At 43.3% G+C, this 19,370-nt stretch overlaps 1 protein-coding gene across 10 annotated transcripts in view; it reads left to right on the top strand.

Annotated features, from left to right (window-relative positions):
- ELMO1 (engulfment and cell motility 1) overlaps positions 1 to 19,370 on the top strand; it is a 589,784-nt gene that overhangs the window by 529,666 nt on the left and 40,748 nt on the right. For all 10 annotated transcript variants that reach the window (XM_027539543.1, XM_027539544.1, XM_027539545.1 and 7 more), the window contains one exon: positions 19,163 to 19,326. In XM_027539543.1, coding sequence (XP_027395344.1) covers positions 19,163 to 19,326 — 164 coding nt within the window. The remainder of the gene's footprint in view (positions 1 to 19,162; positions 19,327 to 19,370) is intronic.

Genomic DNA, 19,370 nt, shown 5'->3' with positions numbered 1-19,370 from the left:
TTTGACTCCTTCCTTAACACAAGGCTCCCAAATCATTTGGAAATCCTAAGTGATAAGAGCTCTAAGAGAATTTTTTATTCTACTGAGCTGACTCTGGGTGGACCCCTAGATGGAAATTGTCACCAGAAAGACCAGGCCATGATTAGAAGCTTGGAATTTTCAGCCTTGCCCCATCCTCCAGATAGGGGACAAGGGCTGGAAATGGCAGTCATAGTTGGCCATGCTCACATGAAGAAATCTCCATAAGATCCCAATAGCACAGGGTTCAGAGAGCTTCTGAGTTGGTGAATACATCCACACCAGGAGAGTGATATACCCCAATTCCATGGGCACAGAAGCTCCTGCACTTGGCACCTTCCAGACCTCACTCCATGTTTCTCTTCATCTGGCTTTTCAACTGTATCCTTTACCATATCTTTAATAAACTAGTAAATGTAAAAAAAAAAATAGGATTCTGAAGTTATATAATGTATATAATTTCTTGTATGCATTAAGTCCTATACCTCTGTGCCTGTCTCACCCCCATTTCCCAGTGGCTATGTGTGTGTGTTAGTCACTCAGTCATGTCCAACTCTTTGCGACTCAATGGACTGAGCCTCCATTGAGGTCCCTCTGTTCATGGGTTTCTCCAGGCAAGAATACTGGAGTGGGTTGCCATTCCCTTCTCCAGGGGATCTTCCCAATCCAAGGATCAAACCCGGGTCCTCCACATTGCAGGCAGATTCTCTACCATCTGAGCCAAGTGCAGTGCCTTATGCAGAAGGAGTGGCATACAGATGGTATTGTGGACAACCACATCTACTCTTCAGTTCTATCACACTCCCTTTTATTTGCTTGTCTCTTTTATTCACTTACTCATCCATTTATTTATTTATTACTAGCACAGACTTTTCCTATAACTTCCAGGATACTTCCTGAGATCTTCTAGAAGACTCATCTCCACTTTTAGGCAATATAGTTATTGCCTAAAATAACTATAGTTTGGGCAAAATTATTGGGCAATAGTTATTGCCTTGAGGGTAAGAACTTTTCATTCTTTTTATACTCAAATAAGAAACCAAAAGGAAAAGTCACTTTGAGAATATGAGATTTCAGAAAAAGAAGTTTGAACAAATACCAGTAAACAGTTTGTAACATTTGCAGTGTCATGGTTTATTCAGCATTTCATCAATCCTGTGCACCTGTGCATACTAGCCTATAGTTACTGGCCTGTATAGAAATATGGGTGGCTACCAAGTAACTGAAGTCACCAGGTTTCAAGTTTGGTTTCAAAGGACTATCGGCTTCTGCACCATCTTCAGTGACACTTGTCCCCTTTGACTCCTAAAATTTTGGTTCCTGCAAGTTCTCAAGCATTCCTTTTAGGAGAAAATGGTTCTGTTTATCCATCAGCAGACACCACTGGGAAAAATAGATATCATTGTCTTCCCCTCATATCCCCCAGAAAATTCTCAGACCCCAGTTTTCACCTGTCAGGCTTCCCTGGTGGCTCAGATGGTAAAGAGTCTGCCTGCAATGCGGGAGACCTGGGTTCAATCCCCAGATTGGGAAGATCCTCTGGAGAAGGAAATGGCAACCCACTCCAGTATTCTTTCCTGGAAAATCCCATGGATGGAGGAGCCTGACAGAATACAGTCCATGGGGTCACAGAGTCAGACATGACTGAGTGACTTCACTCTCTTCACCTATCAGATGTTCATACTAACTGAAATTTGAAAAGAAAGGAAAAGGTGAGCATGCTCAACATCAGAAGGTCTACAGTTTGAACAAGATGACCTATGTCTTCCCACTATTTTATACATTCAACAAACATGTGTTGGCCCCTCCTGAGTGTTTGGCACTGTTCTTAGACCCATAACTAAGTTCTTTCCATGGATAGTACACCATTTCCAGAGGTGTCATTGTTGACTTCAAATTGCCAAGATAGTGAGATAGAAATACTGTTTAGCTATTGGGTTGAACAACTTTCACAAGCACATACCACTGAACATAAGTTCAGACCCTGAAAGAACTTGAGCTATTTCTCAATAAATTTGGTTTGGGGCACTGGGGCTTTTAAGAAAATTTAATCCAAAGTTATTGAACAATCAAATGTGTTAGGTAAAATTAACTATTGCTGACTAACATCATTTCCTTCAGAGATGATAGATAAGTGCTATTGTGAAGACCAAATTCAGTTGATTGGTAGTGACTGCCTGCAGACAGAGTTCTGGTTCAGCAGGAAAGAAAGTGCTGTGATGGATTAGTCATGTCTGCCACTGTCATGGGAGAGAAGAATGCTGAGATATGTGCTATATAATTGCCATCTAGGCTGTTTCTTTCAAAGGACCCATCAGTAAGTGGGGCAGGGGGTGTCACATTCAGGTGAAAACAGGGCAGACCCAGTGGATTTCTGTGACAGTAGCTGCCTCCTTGGATGCATTAGATCCAAACCACCAAATGACTGAAAGGATTTTGCAGAATCAGGGCACTTTGGGTGGTTTTAATTGTCTGAGCTTTGTGGCCATGGTGGCTGACAGGTTCTCCTTTAAAGATAATAAATAGCTCACAATTGCTTTACTTTGGAAAGTGCTCTTCTGCCCTGGGACTCTGTAATAACCAACCGTGGAAAAGGAAAGGCCTGGGGATTTATGAGATGTCCCAATTTACAACCATCTGGGAGAAATACAGCAGGGCGTTGGTACATCAGTGTTTTAACCAGAGTTAATCCATCATTGCTACTGTACAAACCCTCTCTTTCCCTCTGCTTAAAACTATCACACAGATTTGACCCCAGACTTCACCAGGACGGGCCAGAAATCATGTTTTAAAGCATGTAATTCAGAAATACAGTCAAATTGACCTTTGGTTTACTACACTGTAGGGGGTATTTTCCAGGTATGAGAAATTTTAAAACCTACTAACGATAAGAAGAAAAATGAGGTATAGTCTCTTCCTTCAAAGGGAAACCAGTAGTGAATACATAATTTCAGGACACTCTGGGAAGTGAAGTCCTTGAAGTGATCCGACAAGAGCAACAACATGTTTGTATGCACAGAAAACAGTGGTATGCTAAATCGTCTCTTTGCTTGCCCTGCCCCCAATTATATTGGTAACTCACACCCATGATAGCACTTATTGAGGCCACTGTTATTTTTGTTCACATCTATTTGTTCCTCCTGACTGCCTTTGAGTTCTGTAAGAGTGAGCCTTGGATCTAGTTCTTTGTGTTTCCAGCACTTCGGGACTGAATACATGCAGCTGACTCAAACTACCTGGCAGTTAGGACATCAACCCTCTGCACCGTCAAAATTCCACATATGATACGTAGTTTGGGCGTTTCCTTTGTAAGTGTGGCTCCACATCTAAGGATTCGACCAACCCTGAATCATGTAGCTATAGCATTTCCTTTGAAAATAATCCACAAATAAGTGGGCCTGCATAGCTCAAACCCATGTTGTTCAACAGTCAACTGTACTTTTAAAGCTTCTAATGCCATACCCGGAATTGACAACTCATTAGATAAAATTTAGAAAATAAAAGCATATTTACTCTTCATATGTTTTGTTGATGATTCAGCTGAATCTGTTTGGAAAGTAAAAGGCATTTCTAAATTTCTCAATGAAGAATGGTCCACTTATAATATCACACCGTAAACTATAGAAACAAACATTTGATATACCATTTGCTTAAAACTGTAAAAACACAAGAAAATATTACATGTTATTTATACATACAGGCATATGTAGAATTATAAAAATATCTACAGAAAGAATATATCTCTGGCAAGGGTAGAATGAGGTATGGCATTTTATATCTTTAAAAAAGACATCTAAAACAAAATGTTGACACAAATAAAATTAATATGGTGGATGATGAAGTATCTGCTGTAGTATTTTCTGTTGAAATATTTCATAATTTTGAAGCTTATAATTACTTTTTTAGTGAAATAAGACCACTGAGAGGGAAAAAATATCACACTCTTAATTTGATGAGTACTGAAAAGGAAATAGTATTTGGAGAAGGACGACAAGAAGATTCCCTCCTATATGTCAGAGTTTACACCAGTGGGCTCTGCTGCATGGCCATGCCCCTGCGCAGTTTGTCTGCTGAGGGGCATCCACCAGCACGTTCACTTTGGTGCACGGTCCTTCCGGAATGACTTGTCGAAGCAGTGATCCTCATGTCTTCAGAGTTCGGCAGCCTTGCCTGGTGGCAGAGCTGGTTTATAGAAGCCAGACCTTGCCTTTTCTACCCCATTTCCCCCGTGTTCTTTCCTGAGCAGTCTGCTTATGAAAAGTTTATTCAATCTCCCTTCCAGAGGGGTGGGTTGTCCTCTTTCATTTGTCACTATTTAATAGCTTATGCAAACCTACTAGGAGAGCCAAATGTGGGAGGCTTCAGGATTCACCCTCATTTACAGTAAGTACACAATGCATTTACAGTAAGTCTTCTCCATAAGAACCTTCAAAGTTGTGAAATTTCAAAGATGTGAATGTATGTGCCATGAATATCTAGCATGAGTGAAATGGCATCTTGCCTTCCATCTTCTATTACTGATGATCCTTCAGCTCTACCATCTTCCATCTCCTTTCCCTCCTCCAGTCATTAACTCTTCTTTCCTGCTCACTCTATGCCAGCCCCTGAATGTCGGCTGTTGTACTATACTATCCTACTTTTCAGGGTACTTTATGGCCTGAAAACCAGCCCCATTGGTTTCTGCTTCTCTCACCACACATGGTCATGCATTTTGACTGACTTACTTGACATGTCGTTTATTCAAAGCCATGGAATTAAATGCCACCCACTAATGTGATTGGCAGGGACTTTGCTTGCCTGAGGCAAGCATCCTCAGACACTAGTGAAAATAGCTCCCTGCTGTCCACCAGGGCCTTCAATTAGCTAACCAGCAAATCTAGCCTGATGGCTGTATTAATCTGGCTCCCTGTTTCAGTGGGGAAAAGAAGCCTGGTCACAGGACTGTTTGCCTCTTGCTCTCCCCTGCTCTAAGGGCAGGATGCAGAGGGAAGGCATTAATCCCAGCCCTCACCTCTTCTGCCTCCTCTTTTGAACTGGCTCCCTGTGGATGCTGAAGAAACTGAGAAGGATGTTTCTTCCACATCCATTGTTCTTCCACAAAGCCAGCACTAATTGATTTTGAGATGAATTGCTAGTTGAAATGTTTTTTTTTAATAGCTGTAAAAGTGCCTGAAACCTTAAATTAAAATGCCTTCTTGTGAAGAGCAGGGCAGCTGTTAGTGCCTGTGTCTTCATCATCAGATGTGAAATCACCCAGTTAGCACCTGCACGGAACCACAGATCAGACATCATTTAATAAGTTATTTGGGGCTGATGGCAAAGCCCTCAGAGCTCTTAGTTTGGATATGATCAGATTCTCAGGATGATTGAACCTGTCTGAGCATCACTACCCCCTGCCATCTGATTCCTACTTTATTTGTAGTTGAACTAGGGGAAGTTCTGAGCAAGGAAAAGGCAGTGCCAAGCAGCTAGCTCCGTTTCTAACAGCTCTGGTGCCATCTGCTTTGCTCTCGGGGTGAGTTTAAAAAAGTTATTTTTCATAGTGTCTCTAATAATAGCCCTCCATCAGGTTCCCCAGGCCCGTCTGGACACTGCCAACCACAGGCTTGCTCACTCAGTGTTGGCACTCAGGCATCTGCCATGTATCTGGAAATGCTGATACTGATTGCTGCCCAGGGGACTGTGGGCTTATTGGGAAGGCGGTGGCTGCCCTTGCTACAGTGGGTCCCTGAGCAACACCTGAGCCCAGGTAACAGATGCTTGCACCATGGTGACTAGGGCCACCTCAGTGAGAAGCAGCCCAGGGAAAATTACCCAGCCCCCGAGTGGGGTGGCATCAGAGAGCCCTGTCCAAGCCTGCTCAGAGCAGATGCAGTCTCCTGATCATCTCTCTTACTGTCCCAGGTGAAAGCACTCACCCTCTCCACACTGTAGCTAGTACCTGAAGGCCAGCCCTTAGGGGAACTGTTAGAGCCCTTGAGGGCTGTAACAAGCCAAGCTGTGGGTTCCTCATCTGTAAGTTGAACGTCCCTTTCTCTTTTTCCTGAAATGGCAATCATCATAGCTCCTTCCTACCTTCTTAGGCCTCCTCATTTAAGACCAGTGGCCCTCAACCTCAGCTGAACTTTAGTGCCTCCTGGGGAGCTTTGTGGAAAATGCAATGGCACCCCACTCCAGTTCTCTTGCCTGGAAAATCCCACGGACGGAGGAGCCTGGTAGGCTTCAGTCCATGGGGTAGCTAAGAGTCGGACACGACTGAGTGACTTCACTTTCACTTTCATGCATTGGAGAAGGAAATGGCAACCCACTCCAGTGTTCTTGCCTGGAGAATCCCAGGGATAGGGGAGCCTGGTGGGCTGCCATCTACGGGGTCGCACAGAGTCGGACACGACTGAAGTGACTTGGCGGTGGTGGCGGCAGCGGGGAGCTTTGTAGAGTGTGACCAGTGGGTTTTCAGTGTGTGAAACCCATTCCCAGCTAGATGAATCAGAATCTATGGGGGTGAGGCCAGCCAAAGGTACATTTTAAATTTTGTTGTAGACTGAGAATTGGGAATTACTGATTTTGAGGCTGTTTCTTCTTTTAATCATTTGATGAGTCCATCTGTCATATATTAAACAGACCTTTTGTCAATTACTATGTGATTAGATCATGCAGACTCTAAATATACAAGAGTCATCACCAAGAAGGACACAGCCCATGACATTATGATACAGTCCTATGAGGGGAGAATAGGTGGTCCAACGTTGCCTTTAGCGAGAGGGCAGCAGGTCAGAGATGGATTTCTAGATTTGAAGAATGAACAGGTATTGGAAGGAGGTCATTAGTCACAGGTGGGAGGAAGTAAGCACAAGTGAAGCTACAGGATGAAGTTCAAGGCACTGGGAGAATCTCAGTGTGGCTGGATCATGGAATCTGAAGGGTGATACAGTGTAGAAGGCATCGGCTAGAGGGGAGTGGAAGGCAACCATGAGGGCCCTCGTGGTCACGCTGAAGGAGCCAGTCTTCACCAACAGGCAGTGATGAGATTACCTTTTGGAAATAATCCAGCCTCTATGTAGGGGGGCTGGAAGGGGCAGAGTTGAAGCCAGAGGCTGTTGGGAAGTCGCATCAGGTGATGAGGCAGGGTTCCAGGGGTGGGTCAGGGAAGTCGAAGAAAAGAATAGATATTTAAGAGGCGAATGAGCATCTCACACTTCTGAAAACTATAATCCTCCTAGCAAAATACCCAACTTTCATGAACATTAAGGTTCCCCAGCTCAGACAGTTCCACCATTTGGATCATTGCTACTTTGTTTTTCATCACTCACCAAAGACATAATGAAACTCCAAGATGCAATACCAGCACACTACAGATACATGGGCCCCTAAGAACAAGACTGTCAGCAGTTTGCATTCCAGACTCTGATTTGGGAGGAGTCAAATCAATGGAACATCCCAGTCTTCAGTGAACTCTTCTTATTCTCAGCTCCTGGGTTCATATCTTGGCTTTTGAGTTGATGCATAGTAAGCCTAGTGTTTGATGGATTCAGAAATGCTGTCTTAGAGAGGTCTGGTCATGGTGTCCTCACAGCCCATGTTACACACAGCTCAGAATTAGGTCATTGACACCCCCTCTGAGGGATGCTCACAGGAGCTCAGAGAGCTATTAAGACCCACTGGAGCATCAGAGATGGGGAGAAGCTAAATAGCTTGCTGGTTCTTATGATTATCACATGCCAGGCTTAGATCATGTCCTCTATGAAGTGCAGAGACACTTTATTGCATTTATTAATGAACAGACTATTTCAGATTCATCTGGTATAATTTGAGGACATAGAATGAAATTGAGGATGGGCTGGAGGTTGCACACCAGCTGAGCTGACTTGTGATTTCAGAACAGTCTCTATTCACTTACATTAAGCCTGATCCCATGGGGCCCTGGAGAGTCAGACCCATCAGCAGGGGCCTGCACTGGTCCAACCCCAGTAGGAGGTGTGGTAGAAGGAAGCAAGGATGGGCCAGAGTGTCTTCCAGTCCGTGAAACCATTCTGAGGGAGAGCTGAGAACACTGTTTAAAGAAACAACTCTTTAATCTGTCTGAACCAATTCTATTCAGTGCAACCTAAATATAATCTTGAATTGCCCTGCACATGTTATGAACCCCCTGGGTTGTCATGAGGATTTTTGCATGCTACAAGGAAGATTTTTTTTCCTTTGGATAAGCTGTTATTAGAATGGTGATTCACAGGAAGCCTCCTAGTGATGAGTATAGTGTAATGGGGTAAATATTGTGCATCTTCTAATCCTAACTAGAGATATTCACCTCCACTTTATAGACAAGGAAACAAGATTCAGAGAAGCTAGAGCAATTTGCCCAGTTAAGTGAGTGATGGAGGCACTGTGAAATGAGCACTGCCTAATTCTAAAGCCAGGTATTTTTCTTCTATACCAGGGGTTAGCACACTCCCACCTGCAGGCTGTATACCCAGTCTACCAGCTATCTTGTCAAATGAGGTTTTATTGGCACACAGCCATGCTCATCATTTCTTATTATCTGTGGTCACTTTCATGGCACCACAGCAGAGCTGGGTAGCTACTACAGACACTATATGGTCCACAAAGCTTAAAATATTTCTTATCTGGCCCTTAAGAGAAGTTTGCCAACCTCTGCTCTAGATCAAACTGCCCCAAGATAAATACAGAAAAATTAAATCCTGCTCCTTGGGCTAAGAAATCACTTTTATTTTTTCTTTCTTTCATTTAATATATTTGATTTATTGTTGTTCAGTCGCTAAGTTGTATCCAACTCTTTGCGACCCCATTGACTGCAGCATGACAATACACTTGATAGCACTCAGCAAAAGTCTTGTTTGCTTGAACTGACTCAGGCAGTCCATTCCCTACCTATGGCAGAACTATAAAGTAGAATCATCTCTAGTTTCCAGAAGCTATCCTAAGTTTAAAGACCTCTAAAGGATGGAGGTCAGTTGACAGCCTACATCTGGTTCAGTAACTGTCCCTTCCAGGTAAGTCACCAGTTTTCACCCTAACTTCTTGAACTTTTTCTAGGCAAGGCCACTTCTCCCCACATTCTAACCTTGGAGAGTAGCCCCCTAGAGTGAGTCCTAGTCTCCAGAAAAGTATCCTGCTTATACATGGGTACCTGGGGTCTTCCTTCCCCTATACTCCTCTCCAGGTGGAATCCCTCAAGTTTTCTGAGCCTTCTGTTGTTTTATGTAAAGAAAATTTCTGGGAAGAAAAATGGTTCCAGTCCTAAACCCAGCAATGAGAACTCTCCCTCATGAGTCATTTTAAAGCCAGACCGCATTGGCATCTGTCTTCTCTAAGACAGCCTTTTCTCTTCATCATGGAGATAAATCCATTTAACGGGCACCACTGGTTGGGTAATTGTATATTTGTAAGCATCCCCTTTAGTGGTATACTGCCATGGCTTCTTCCAAAACCCTTCACTCAGCTTCAGATCAGCCCCCTCCAGCTCACCTCTGAAAGAAAGCCCAGAACGACCTCTGGAACCCCAAGACACCATCTCAAAGCCACAGACATTATTCCTTAGGCTGTGGAAAAGTGCTCTCTGAGAGGTGTGTTAGCAGTCTTACAGTTGTGTTAAGGTTGCATTTGTTTAATTCTATAGATGAACGGTAGAAGCCTGAGAATCTTCAGTGTTGAGCCTATCAATCATTACAGTCCGGCAGATACTTGTTAAGTACCATGGGCCACAATACAAACAAGAAACAGTGCCTGCCTTCCAGGGATTTACAATCTAGATGGGGTTACAGATACACTAGTCATTAACTTCCTTGCTTTATAGACATATGACAGGACTCTCTATAGAGGCCACACTAAAGGCTCAGAAGTGGTGCTGGACATCTGCTGAAATCAGAGGTTCTCACACTTGAAGGTGCATCAGAATCATCTAGAGCAGCTATTAAAACGCTGATTCCTGGGCCCAGCCCTAAAGTTTCTGATTCCATGGGCCTGGGGTGGGCCTAAGAAGCTGCATTTCTAGCAAGTTGCCAGATAATACAGATGATGTGGTCTGGGAATATTTTTATAGGAGAAACCTCTGACATAATTTCATTCTCAGAAGGTAAGGGGACTCACATTTGTCATGAATCTAGTATGTTCCATTCACTGTGTCAGATGCTTTGCACATAGTATGTTGTTTAGATTTTACAACAACCCTGTGAACTCTGTACTATAATTTCCACTTCACAGTGAGTAAACTAAGGCTTGAGAAGGGGAACTAGTGTTTGCTAACTATCTACAATATACCATGCAGAGTTTTAGGCTTTACCTCATTAACAATAAACAGTGTGTGTGTGTCTGTGTCTGTGTGTGTGTGCATGCACGTGCATGCGCATGCGCTCCGTTGCTGAGTTGTGTCTGACTCTTTGCAGACCCGTGAACTGTAGCCTGCCAGGCTCCTCTGTCCATGGGATTCTCCAGGCAAGAATACTGGAGTGGGTTGCCATTTCCTACTCCAGGGGATCTTCCCAACTCAAGGATCGAACATGCATCTCTTGCATCTCCTGCATTGGCAGAAGGATTCTTTATCACTAACGCTCTGATGAATCTCAAATGATTCATTCTCCCAGTTTACAGATGATGGGAATGAGTCTGGGAGGGATTGAGCATCTTGAGGAGGTTGGCAGCCTGGTTTCAAAATTGTGTGTGTTGAGCTCTAAAGGCTGTGTAGCTGCCCTGCAACCAGTACCCATCCATTGGCTGAAAACTACTAACGTGAACTCCAAAAGCATATTTTCTCTAATACCTGAGTCATGCACTGCCTACATCCTGCCTTTGCTCTTGCCAGTCCCTCTGCCTGGAGGGACGTTTTCCTCTTCCATTACATCGTAACTCCCATTCATCCTTCAAGTCCCAGCAACAGTCTTGTCTCAACCGTGTAGACTTTGCTGACATCCCTCCTTTCCCCAACTGGCCCAGGAAAAAAGATACCTTTGTATGTGTCCCAATATACATTACTGAATTCCATCACACCACCCAAAATCCTCTGATGATTTATCATTAGTAATAGAAAAAAACAATCTGCATTTTTCATCTTAGTAAAGCCACCTACCATCTTCCCAGCCTTACCTCTCAACTCCACCTCATTTCTCCAATTAAATGAAACCACCAGCCACTCTTCTCCACCTAGAGCTGTTCTCTCCTCTCTCTGAGCTTGCCTCATGCCGTTTCTTCCACTGAGACAGGCTCCTTCCCTGCTCCTCCTCATGTCCATATCTGGCCTCTCCTTAAACCCCAGCCAAAATCCCCATTCTACACCCTCAGCCCTCTGGCACTTGAGAGGGGCTCAGGAAATATTTGAAGGATGAATATCTTGCCCATGCACCACTATGACGTCACGTCCTCTCTTGGAAGATGCAGATGGAGTTGCAAGTCTTTCACTTTCCCAGGCCAGGAGCTCCTTCCACACAAGAACACTCACTCTTAGGGCCTTTTACATTGTAGATGCTCAGAAACAGTTGTTGAATGAATGGATGAATGATGCTGGATAAAGATGTAACTGGTGTGTCAGGGTCAAAGAGCTGATGAGACCAGGAGCACACAGAGGCTCCATGGATCAGAAGCTCATTGCAGTTAACAATAATGAAACCGGAGCACCGTTAGACTGCCAGCATGCTTGGTTCTATTCAGGGATACCCAGCACTTACACATTTAACCCACTCTGCCAAGGAGCCAAAAGGTTTTCTCCATTTAAAGTACAAGTGTCTTGTGGGACCCCCACTTCTTTTGTAACATATGATGTTATTACAGTCAGTGTGTGCTGGGAAAATTCCAGAAACACACGGTTCAGACCACAGACACGGTCCAGACCTTGATTACATAATCAGTCAATACCAAATGCAAATTCTAAGAGTATGTTTTCTTTGATGTCTGTGGCAAAGCACATGTTGTAATTAAGAAGTTTTAAGTTCATTGATTTGCTCGTGCCTCTGCAACACCATTGTGGGTTTTTCAGAAAATGATTAAAGGTTTCCCAAAGAGGATGGGGTTAAAGATGGTGGTTGTGAGTATCCTGATTTAAATTGCACACATAGAGCACTAACAGAGACTTCACATCATTAATTCTAGTTCTTGTAGAAGGTATGTTGCAAAGGAATAGAAGGCCGTTTGACCCCTCTGACTATTTTGCCCCTTCTTAAGGAAACAATGACATCTGTCGCTCAGGTCATTGCTCTTGGACATAGAACAATGGCCAGTGCCAAGCAAAACTGTGAGGTAGGCAAAACCAATATTTGGCTGCTGTTTTATCCTGTATACCTACCACTTGCTTCCCTTTTCCTGGGGCCAGTGCCATCCAGACCTCTTCACCCTTATCCACCTACTCTTAAGAAAAGGGCTATATTTTCTTCAAACTGAAGTGTAAATGATTGTTGGGGATTTAAAGGATTGTTCCACTTATGGATGCTTACATCTAGCAGGGATCAAAGTCTTAAGCAGGAGAAATGGAATTCTAACAGTGGATTTTAAGTGCAGAGTATAAGTAGAAGCTGAAGAGTTTCCCATACTTGCATAAGGGATTATCATCATTTCCATGCAAAGGTACAACCATGAGCGTATAAATGAAGATGATTTTAACTTATTTGTTTTCAAAATAGCTTTATTGTTCCTACCCAGTGACCTTTTCCTATTTTTTCTCCAATCTGGGCAATGTCAGCCTCTTAAATTGGTATTCCTGCATACTTCATTGCTTATGTTCATTGAGATCTTCGGTTGAAAGTGACAAGAATCCCATTCAAACCATTTCCAGAAAAAAAGGCTTATGTAATCAAACCAGCAAATACCAGAGTTGAACTAACCTTGTGGTTGGAGAAGACGATGGCACCCCACTCCAGTACTCTTGCCTGGAAAATCCCATGGACAGAGGAGCCTGCTGGGCTGCAGTCCATGGGGTCTCGAAGAGTCGGACATGACTGAGCGACTTCCCTTTCACTTTTCACTTTCATGCAAGGAAGAGGGAAATGGCAACCCACTCCAGTGTTCTTGCCTGGAGAATCCCAGGGATGGGGGAGCCTGGTGGGCTGCTGTCTATGGGGTTACACAGAGTCGGACATGACTGGAGCAACTTAGCAGCAGCAGCAACAGCATAGCTTCATCATTGGGTTTCCCCAGTGGCTCAGTGGTGAAGAATCTGCCTGGAATTCAGGAGATGCAGGTTCGATCCCTGGGTCAGGAGGATCCCCTGGAGGAGGACATGGCAACCCACTCCAGTATTCTTGCCTGGAGAATCCCATGGACAGAGGAGACTGGCAGGCTACAGTCCAAAGGGTCACAAAGGGTCGGACACAACTGAAGCGACTTAGTACATGCACATGGCATCACCATTATTAACACATTCTTTGTCTCTCTCCTTCTCTCTCTCTCTCTCTCCACCCCCGCACACACACGTGCACGTGCTTCTAACTTTCTTGTGTCTGATTCTACTGGCATCGGGCTCATTATCTTCCACTCTGCCATATGTTAAGGGACATTCTCACAGTTCTCAATTTGAGGCGAAAAGAGCACACTTCAATTCTGCCTCAAGTCGAGTCAGAAAAGTCTGGGAAGGATGGTGATTGGTCAGTTCATGCTGCATACCCTCTTACTAGCATTATCATTGTGTCTAGTCACACGTAGTCTAGTGACTGTCATCTCTGGCAGCTCCTTAAGAAACTCATGAAATAAGAGAATCTCCTGGCCCTCTGAGCCTGTTTTCTCATCTATAAAATGAGAAAAGTGGAGAGAGCTGTTAAGACTCCCCCAGCATTAACCTAATTCTATTTTAAAACCTCTTCATTTTTGGTGTTCTAGTTGCTACATCTTTGTCTCTCTTACATGTCCTACCTCCCGCTAGAAGGTCAAATAACATTAGGAGATGACAATTACAACCTTGGCTCAACTCTGAGTTTCTCTAAATGAGGAAAGGGACAGCTCCTGCAGTGCCCCTCACATGAAACTACAAAGTGTTATAATTCAGCCTTGACCATATTTAGCCACCATTTATACTGCAAGATATGAGATGGTCACAATTTCAAAATTTGTGAAGCATCCCAAATTTAGCATTTTGCCTGAGTAAAAAAAGAAGCAGATCAGGTGGAAGGTCAACTGGAAATTTTCCTCTCTTCCGTTACACTGGGGGCATGAAACAATGTTTATGTAACTGGTTCCAATTCAGACATAGCCCAGGTTTCAAGCAGTTAAGATGTGGTAGTTTCCATATTATTTACCTATTTCAACATCACTGAATATGCATACTTCATTCTAAATTCATGTGACATTCTCTTCTTTGAAATACCTTCCCATCTGCCAACAATGTTTATCCATCCATCTGCTCTGTCACATCCACATTTCAGCTGTCATAATCTTTGCTCATCCTGGTTCTCTTATTAGAGCCTTAGTTCACACAAGGCAAAGAGCATGCCTTCAGTTCAGTTCAATTCAGTCACTCATGTCCAACTCTGCAAGCCCATGAACTGCAGCACACCAGGCCCCCCTGTCCATCACCAACTCCCGGAGTTTACTCAAACTCATGCCTATTGAGTCAGTGATCCCATCCAACCATCTCATCCTCTGTCATCCCCTTCTCTGCCTGCCCTCAATCTTTCCCAGCATCAGCGTCTTTTCAAATGAGTCAGCTCTTGGCATGAGGTGGCCAAAGCACTGGAGTTTCAGCTTCAGTATCAGTCCTTCCAATGAACACCCAGGACTGATCTCCTTTAGGATGGACTGGTTAGATCTCCTTGCAGTCCAAGGGACTCTCAAGAGTCTTCTCCAAAACCATAGTTCAAAAGCATCAATTCTTCGGCACTCAGCTTTCTTTATAGTCCAACTGTCACATTCATACATGACTACTGGAAAAACCATAGCCTTGACCAGACGGACCTTTGTTGGTAAAGTAATGTCTCTGCTTTTTAATATGCTATCTAGGTTGGTCATAACTTTCCTTCCAAAGAGTAAGCATCTTTTAATTTCACGGCTGCAGTCACCATCTGCAGTGACTTTGGAGCCCCAAAAAATAAAGTCAACCACTGTTTCCATCTGTTTTCCACGAGCACTCAGCAATGTTTGTTATGTTGATTTCACAAATAATGCTTCTCGAGCAAATTTTTAAGCTGTGGTACATATACCCAATGGAGTATTACTCAGCCATTAAAAAGAATACATTTGAGTCAGTTCTAATGAGGTGGTTGAAACTGGAGCTCATTATACAGAGTGAAGTAAGCCAGAAAGAAAAACACCAATACAGTATACTAATGCGTATATATGGAATTTAGAAAGATGATAACGATAACCCTGTATGCAAGACAGCAAAAGAGACACAGATGTATAGAACAGTCTTTTGGACTCTGGGAGAGGGAGTGGGGGGATGATTTGGGAGAATGGCATTGAAACACATATAATATCATATAAGAAATGAATCACCAGTCCAGGTTTGATGCAGGATACAGGAAGCTTGGGGCTGGTGCACTTGGATGACCCAGAGGGATGGTATGGGGAGGGAGGTGGGAGGAGGATTCAGGATTGGGAACACGTGTACACCTGTGGCGGATTCATGTTGATGTATGGCAAAACCAATACAATATTGTAAAGTAATTAGCCTCTACTTAAAATAAATTTTAAAAAAAGAAAAAGAAAAAAAATTAAAATTTTAGTAAAAGCACATATTTAAAAAAAAAAAACATGTTTCTTATTAACAGTATGTAGTTGGGTTTTTAGAAAATCCGTTCCCAAGTCTCAAAAAAAAAAAGTTTCGATCAATACAGTCTGATTGGGACATCCCTGGTGGTCCGTTGGCTAAAATTGCACTCCTAATGCACCGGGGCTAAGTCAGAGATTCCTGATCAAAGAATTAGATTCCACATGCCACAGATAAAAATCCCACATGCCACAACTAAGACCCAGCACAGCCCGATACATAAATAAAAATATTTTTTAAAATGTAGTCTGACTTATGGTAATCCTAATAACCAGTGGAATTACACTGCAGAGTAATCCAGCCATCGCCCCAGAAAGTCCCATGAGTCACTGGCCTGGAGGACAGTTGCCTTCATGCCTTTCAGTTCAGTTCAGTTCAGTCGCTCAGTCGTGTCTGACTCTTTGCAACCCCATGAATTGCAGCACGCCAGGCCTCCCTATCCATCACCGACTCCCGGAGTTCACCCAGACTCATGTCCATTGAGTCGGTGATGCCATTCAGCCATCTCATCCTCTGTCGTCCCCTTCTCCTCCTGCCCCCAATCCCTCCCAGCATCAGAATCTTTTCCAATGAGTCAACTCTTCGCATGAGGTGGCCAAAGTACTGGAGTTTCAGCCTTAGTATCATTACTTCCAAAGAAATCCCAGGGCTGATCTCCTTCAGAATGGACTGGTTGGATCTCCTTGCAGTCCAAGGTACTCTCAAGAGTCTTACATCAGTGTTATCACCAGCAACCTCTTCTTGACAAGGCAAGCATGGCACACAGTCCTCTGAGAATAGTGTTGCCTACTGGATAAAGCAGATCCATAGTGAATGATATAGATCTGTCATCCTTCACATTTTCTTCTGAAGTTTCTCAAGATTCCTACAATTAGATTTATTTCATGTGATAAAATACTTCTTGCCTCATAGTTCCTATGAAAATGCAAATAGATTACCTAGTAGTGGGCAGTCTTACTGTGGGCATGGATTCTTAAAGGTTAGAAGGATTTAAGGAAAAATAAGGGTTGATAGCACTTGAAAATAGACAGACCTGTTTGTCTCCCGGCCACCTATGACTCATCTTACCCTTGGTTCAGCCGTGTTCAGTTGACTAAAGGAAAATGTGGTTGACATGGGATTCCTGGTTACACAAGGGCAGGGCAAGCAATGTGCATGCAGATGACTAAAGAGTGAGCTATCAGACATCCCTGAGCTGAGGGGACTCATGGGCTTATGGGTTCCCCCAAGGCTTTGGTTTTTCTGAGGGCACATTTTGTTTTGCTACCAAGAAGGATTCATTTTCTTGTTCTGCCTCTCAATGTCTGTGGACCCCAGCAGATCACTGGACAGGTCCTTATTTGTAATAGGACAGCTGTGCTAGAGACATCCACTTGGAGAAAGCACCCTGTACCATCAGAGAAGGGCAATGCCATTAAACAGAGCTCAGCTGGTGCAACAAGCTGTCCAATGTGTGGAGGACATTTCATCTGCCTAATATTACTTGAGGTGGTGAGATTTTTTGCCATCACCTGGCCATCACTCGGGTTTGAAAGTTCTGGTTGCCACGGTCTTTTCCATCCTATAAAACTGTTACTTCTGTTCAATAACATTTCATGAAATATTGACATTTTGGTGGGAATAGCCAGTGAGTGGGATTCCCTGGTGGCTCAGGTGGTAAAGAATCTGCCTGCAGCACAGGAGACCTGGGTTTGATCCCTGGGTCAGGAAGAAGCCCTGGAGGAGGGCATGACACCCCACTCTAGCATTCTTGCCTGAAGAATCCCATAGATAGAGGAGTCTGGCGGGCTACATTCCATAGGGTTGCAAAGAGTCAGACACGACGAGCAATTAATACTTGTTTGTTTGGTTTTTTTCCCCCATCAGTGAGCAATTACTATCTACCGTACTTGAATTGTTGAATGAATAACTGTTTAGAAGCCATAGGAGCATACTGAGATCACAGTCATAATGATGGGCTAGGTGGTACCCCGGGGCTGTTCAACACTCAGTGTGTGTTCTGTTCACCATACAGGTATCTTAGATCTCAACTAGATATGTGTGACCTTAGAGAAGTTCTCAATCCTTCTCAGTAACCATTTTCTTATATATTTTTTAAATGTTGCACTTTATATTATAGTTGATTTACAGTGTTGTGTTAGTTTCAGCTGTACAGAAAAGTGATTAAAGTGATTAACTATACATATTCATATATCTATTCTTTTTCAGATTCTTTTCCCAATATTGAGTCCATTTTCTTATCTTTAAAGTACTAGTAAAAACATATAGTTTACTGTATTGAAAAGAGGATTAAATGAAATGATGAACAGCAAAGTGCCTGACACCGAACCTAGCACATAATTGAGGTGCACTGGTGATCTACTCTTATTTTTAAGTTGCAGATGACCCCAGAATGTTGGTATGAAGACAGTAAAATACAGCATTTACAGTCAGCCCTAAGTTCAAATCTCAGCTTAACCACCTACCCATCATCTATAGAATTTTGGACTAGTTAAAGTTTTCAAAGCTTCAGTTTCTGCATATAGGAATAATGATGATACCCACGTCCTGAATTAGAGTAGATTAAAAGAAAGAATACATATGAAGTACCTTTCATAGTATCTGGCTCATAGTAGGTATGTTATCAAGGGTAACAATTGTTGTTAGCATCTATAATGGAGGATTTGAAAGAAAGAAGCTGCAAGGTTACAGTCTCTTGGATGCCTCTGTGTGTTTTCTGGTCTTTTCCTGCTCTAGATATTTGGATGAAGATGAATCCACATTAATAGAGGCAATGGTTAATTGCCTTTGTGGTCTGGACCTGTCCTGAAGCAGCCAATTACCATATTCTTCTTTTTCCTTGAGGCTTCCAATGGGATGTGTCAGCTCTAATTCAGTAGACCTCTTTTTTTAGTGCCCGGCTCAGAGAGGCAATACCACATGCACATTTCTGGCTATATCATCTGTATGAACACTCAGACCTTAACTACATGACAAAAGCAACCCAGGAGGGACGGGTGTAGGTATTATTTCACATTCACTTGAACCAGTGCCAACCAAACTTCCACAGTTAATTGTGTCTCAGAGAGTTTCTCCTGGAAAAAAATAATGATTATGCAGACTTCTAGCTGTTGCTTAGACTCCTTTTTCTCTTGAGTTGCATTGTCTACAGTCATATAATATATCAAGCAAATAAATAGGTATACACCCTCCCACCCTAAGTCTCCCTCTCCCTTCCCAATTCAAAGTTAGTCAATCCACCTTTTCCTTGCAATTCCAGTAGTATAGAAGGAAATGGAAGCTGTATATCATAGCAGTTGACTCTTTGGAAAAGCACACTCCAAGTTGGGGCCAAAAGTGCAAACGAAGGGAACCGGGGGCTAGGGAACCATAATCTGTGGAAGATTTTTCTGAATGGGTAAGGTCAATCCCCAGGAAAATTATGGTTTTCCTTCAATCTCACAGGTAATGCAGGTGGTGAAGGAACAGGTTATGAGAGCTCTTACAACCAAGCCTAGCTCCCTGGACCAGTTCAAGAGCAAACTGCAGAACCTGAGCTACACAGAAATCCTGAAAATCCGCCAGTCTGAGAGGATGAACCAGGAAGATTTCCAGTCTCGCCCGATTTTGTAAGTTACCTCTGACCCCTGCCTTCTCAACAGCTCTGACGCAC

This window comes from Bos indicus x Bos taurus, chromosome 4 (genome assembly GCF_003369695.1).
Source record: "Bos indicus x Bos taurus breed Angus x Brahman F1 hybrid chromosome 4, Bos_hybrid_MaternalHap_v2.0, whole genome shotgun sequence".
Taxonomy (NCBI): domain Eukaryota; kingdom Metazoa; phylum Chordata; class Mammalia; order Artiodactyla; family Bovidae; genus Bos; species Bos indicus x Bos taurus.
This window is presented reverse-complemented; position numbering and strand designations above follow the sequence as displayed.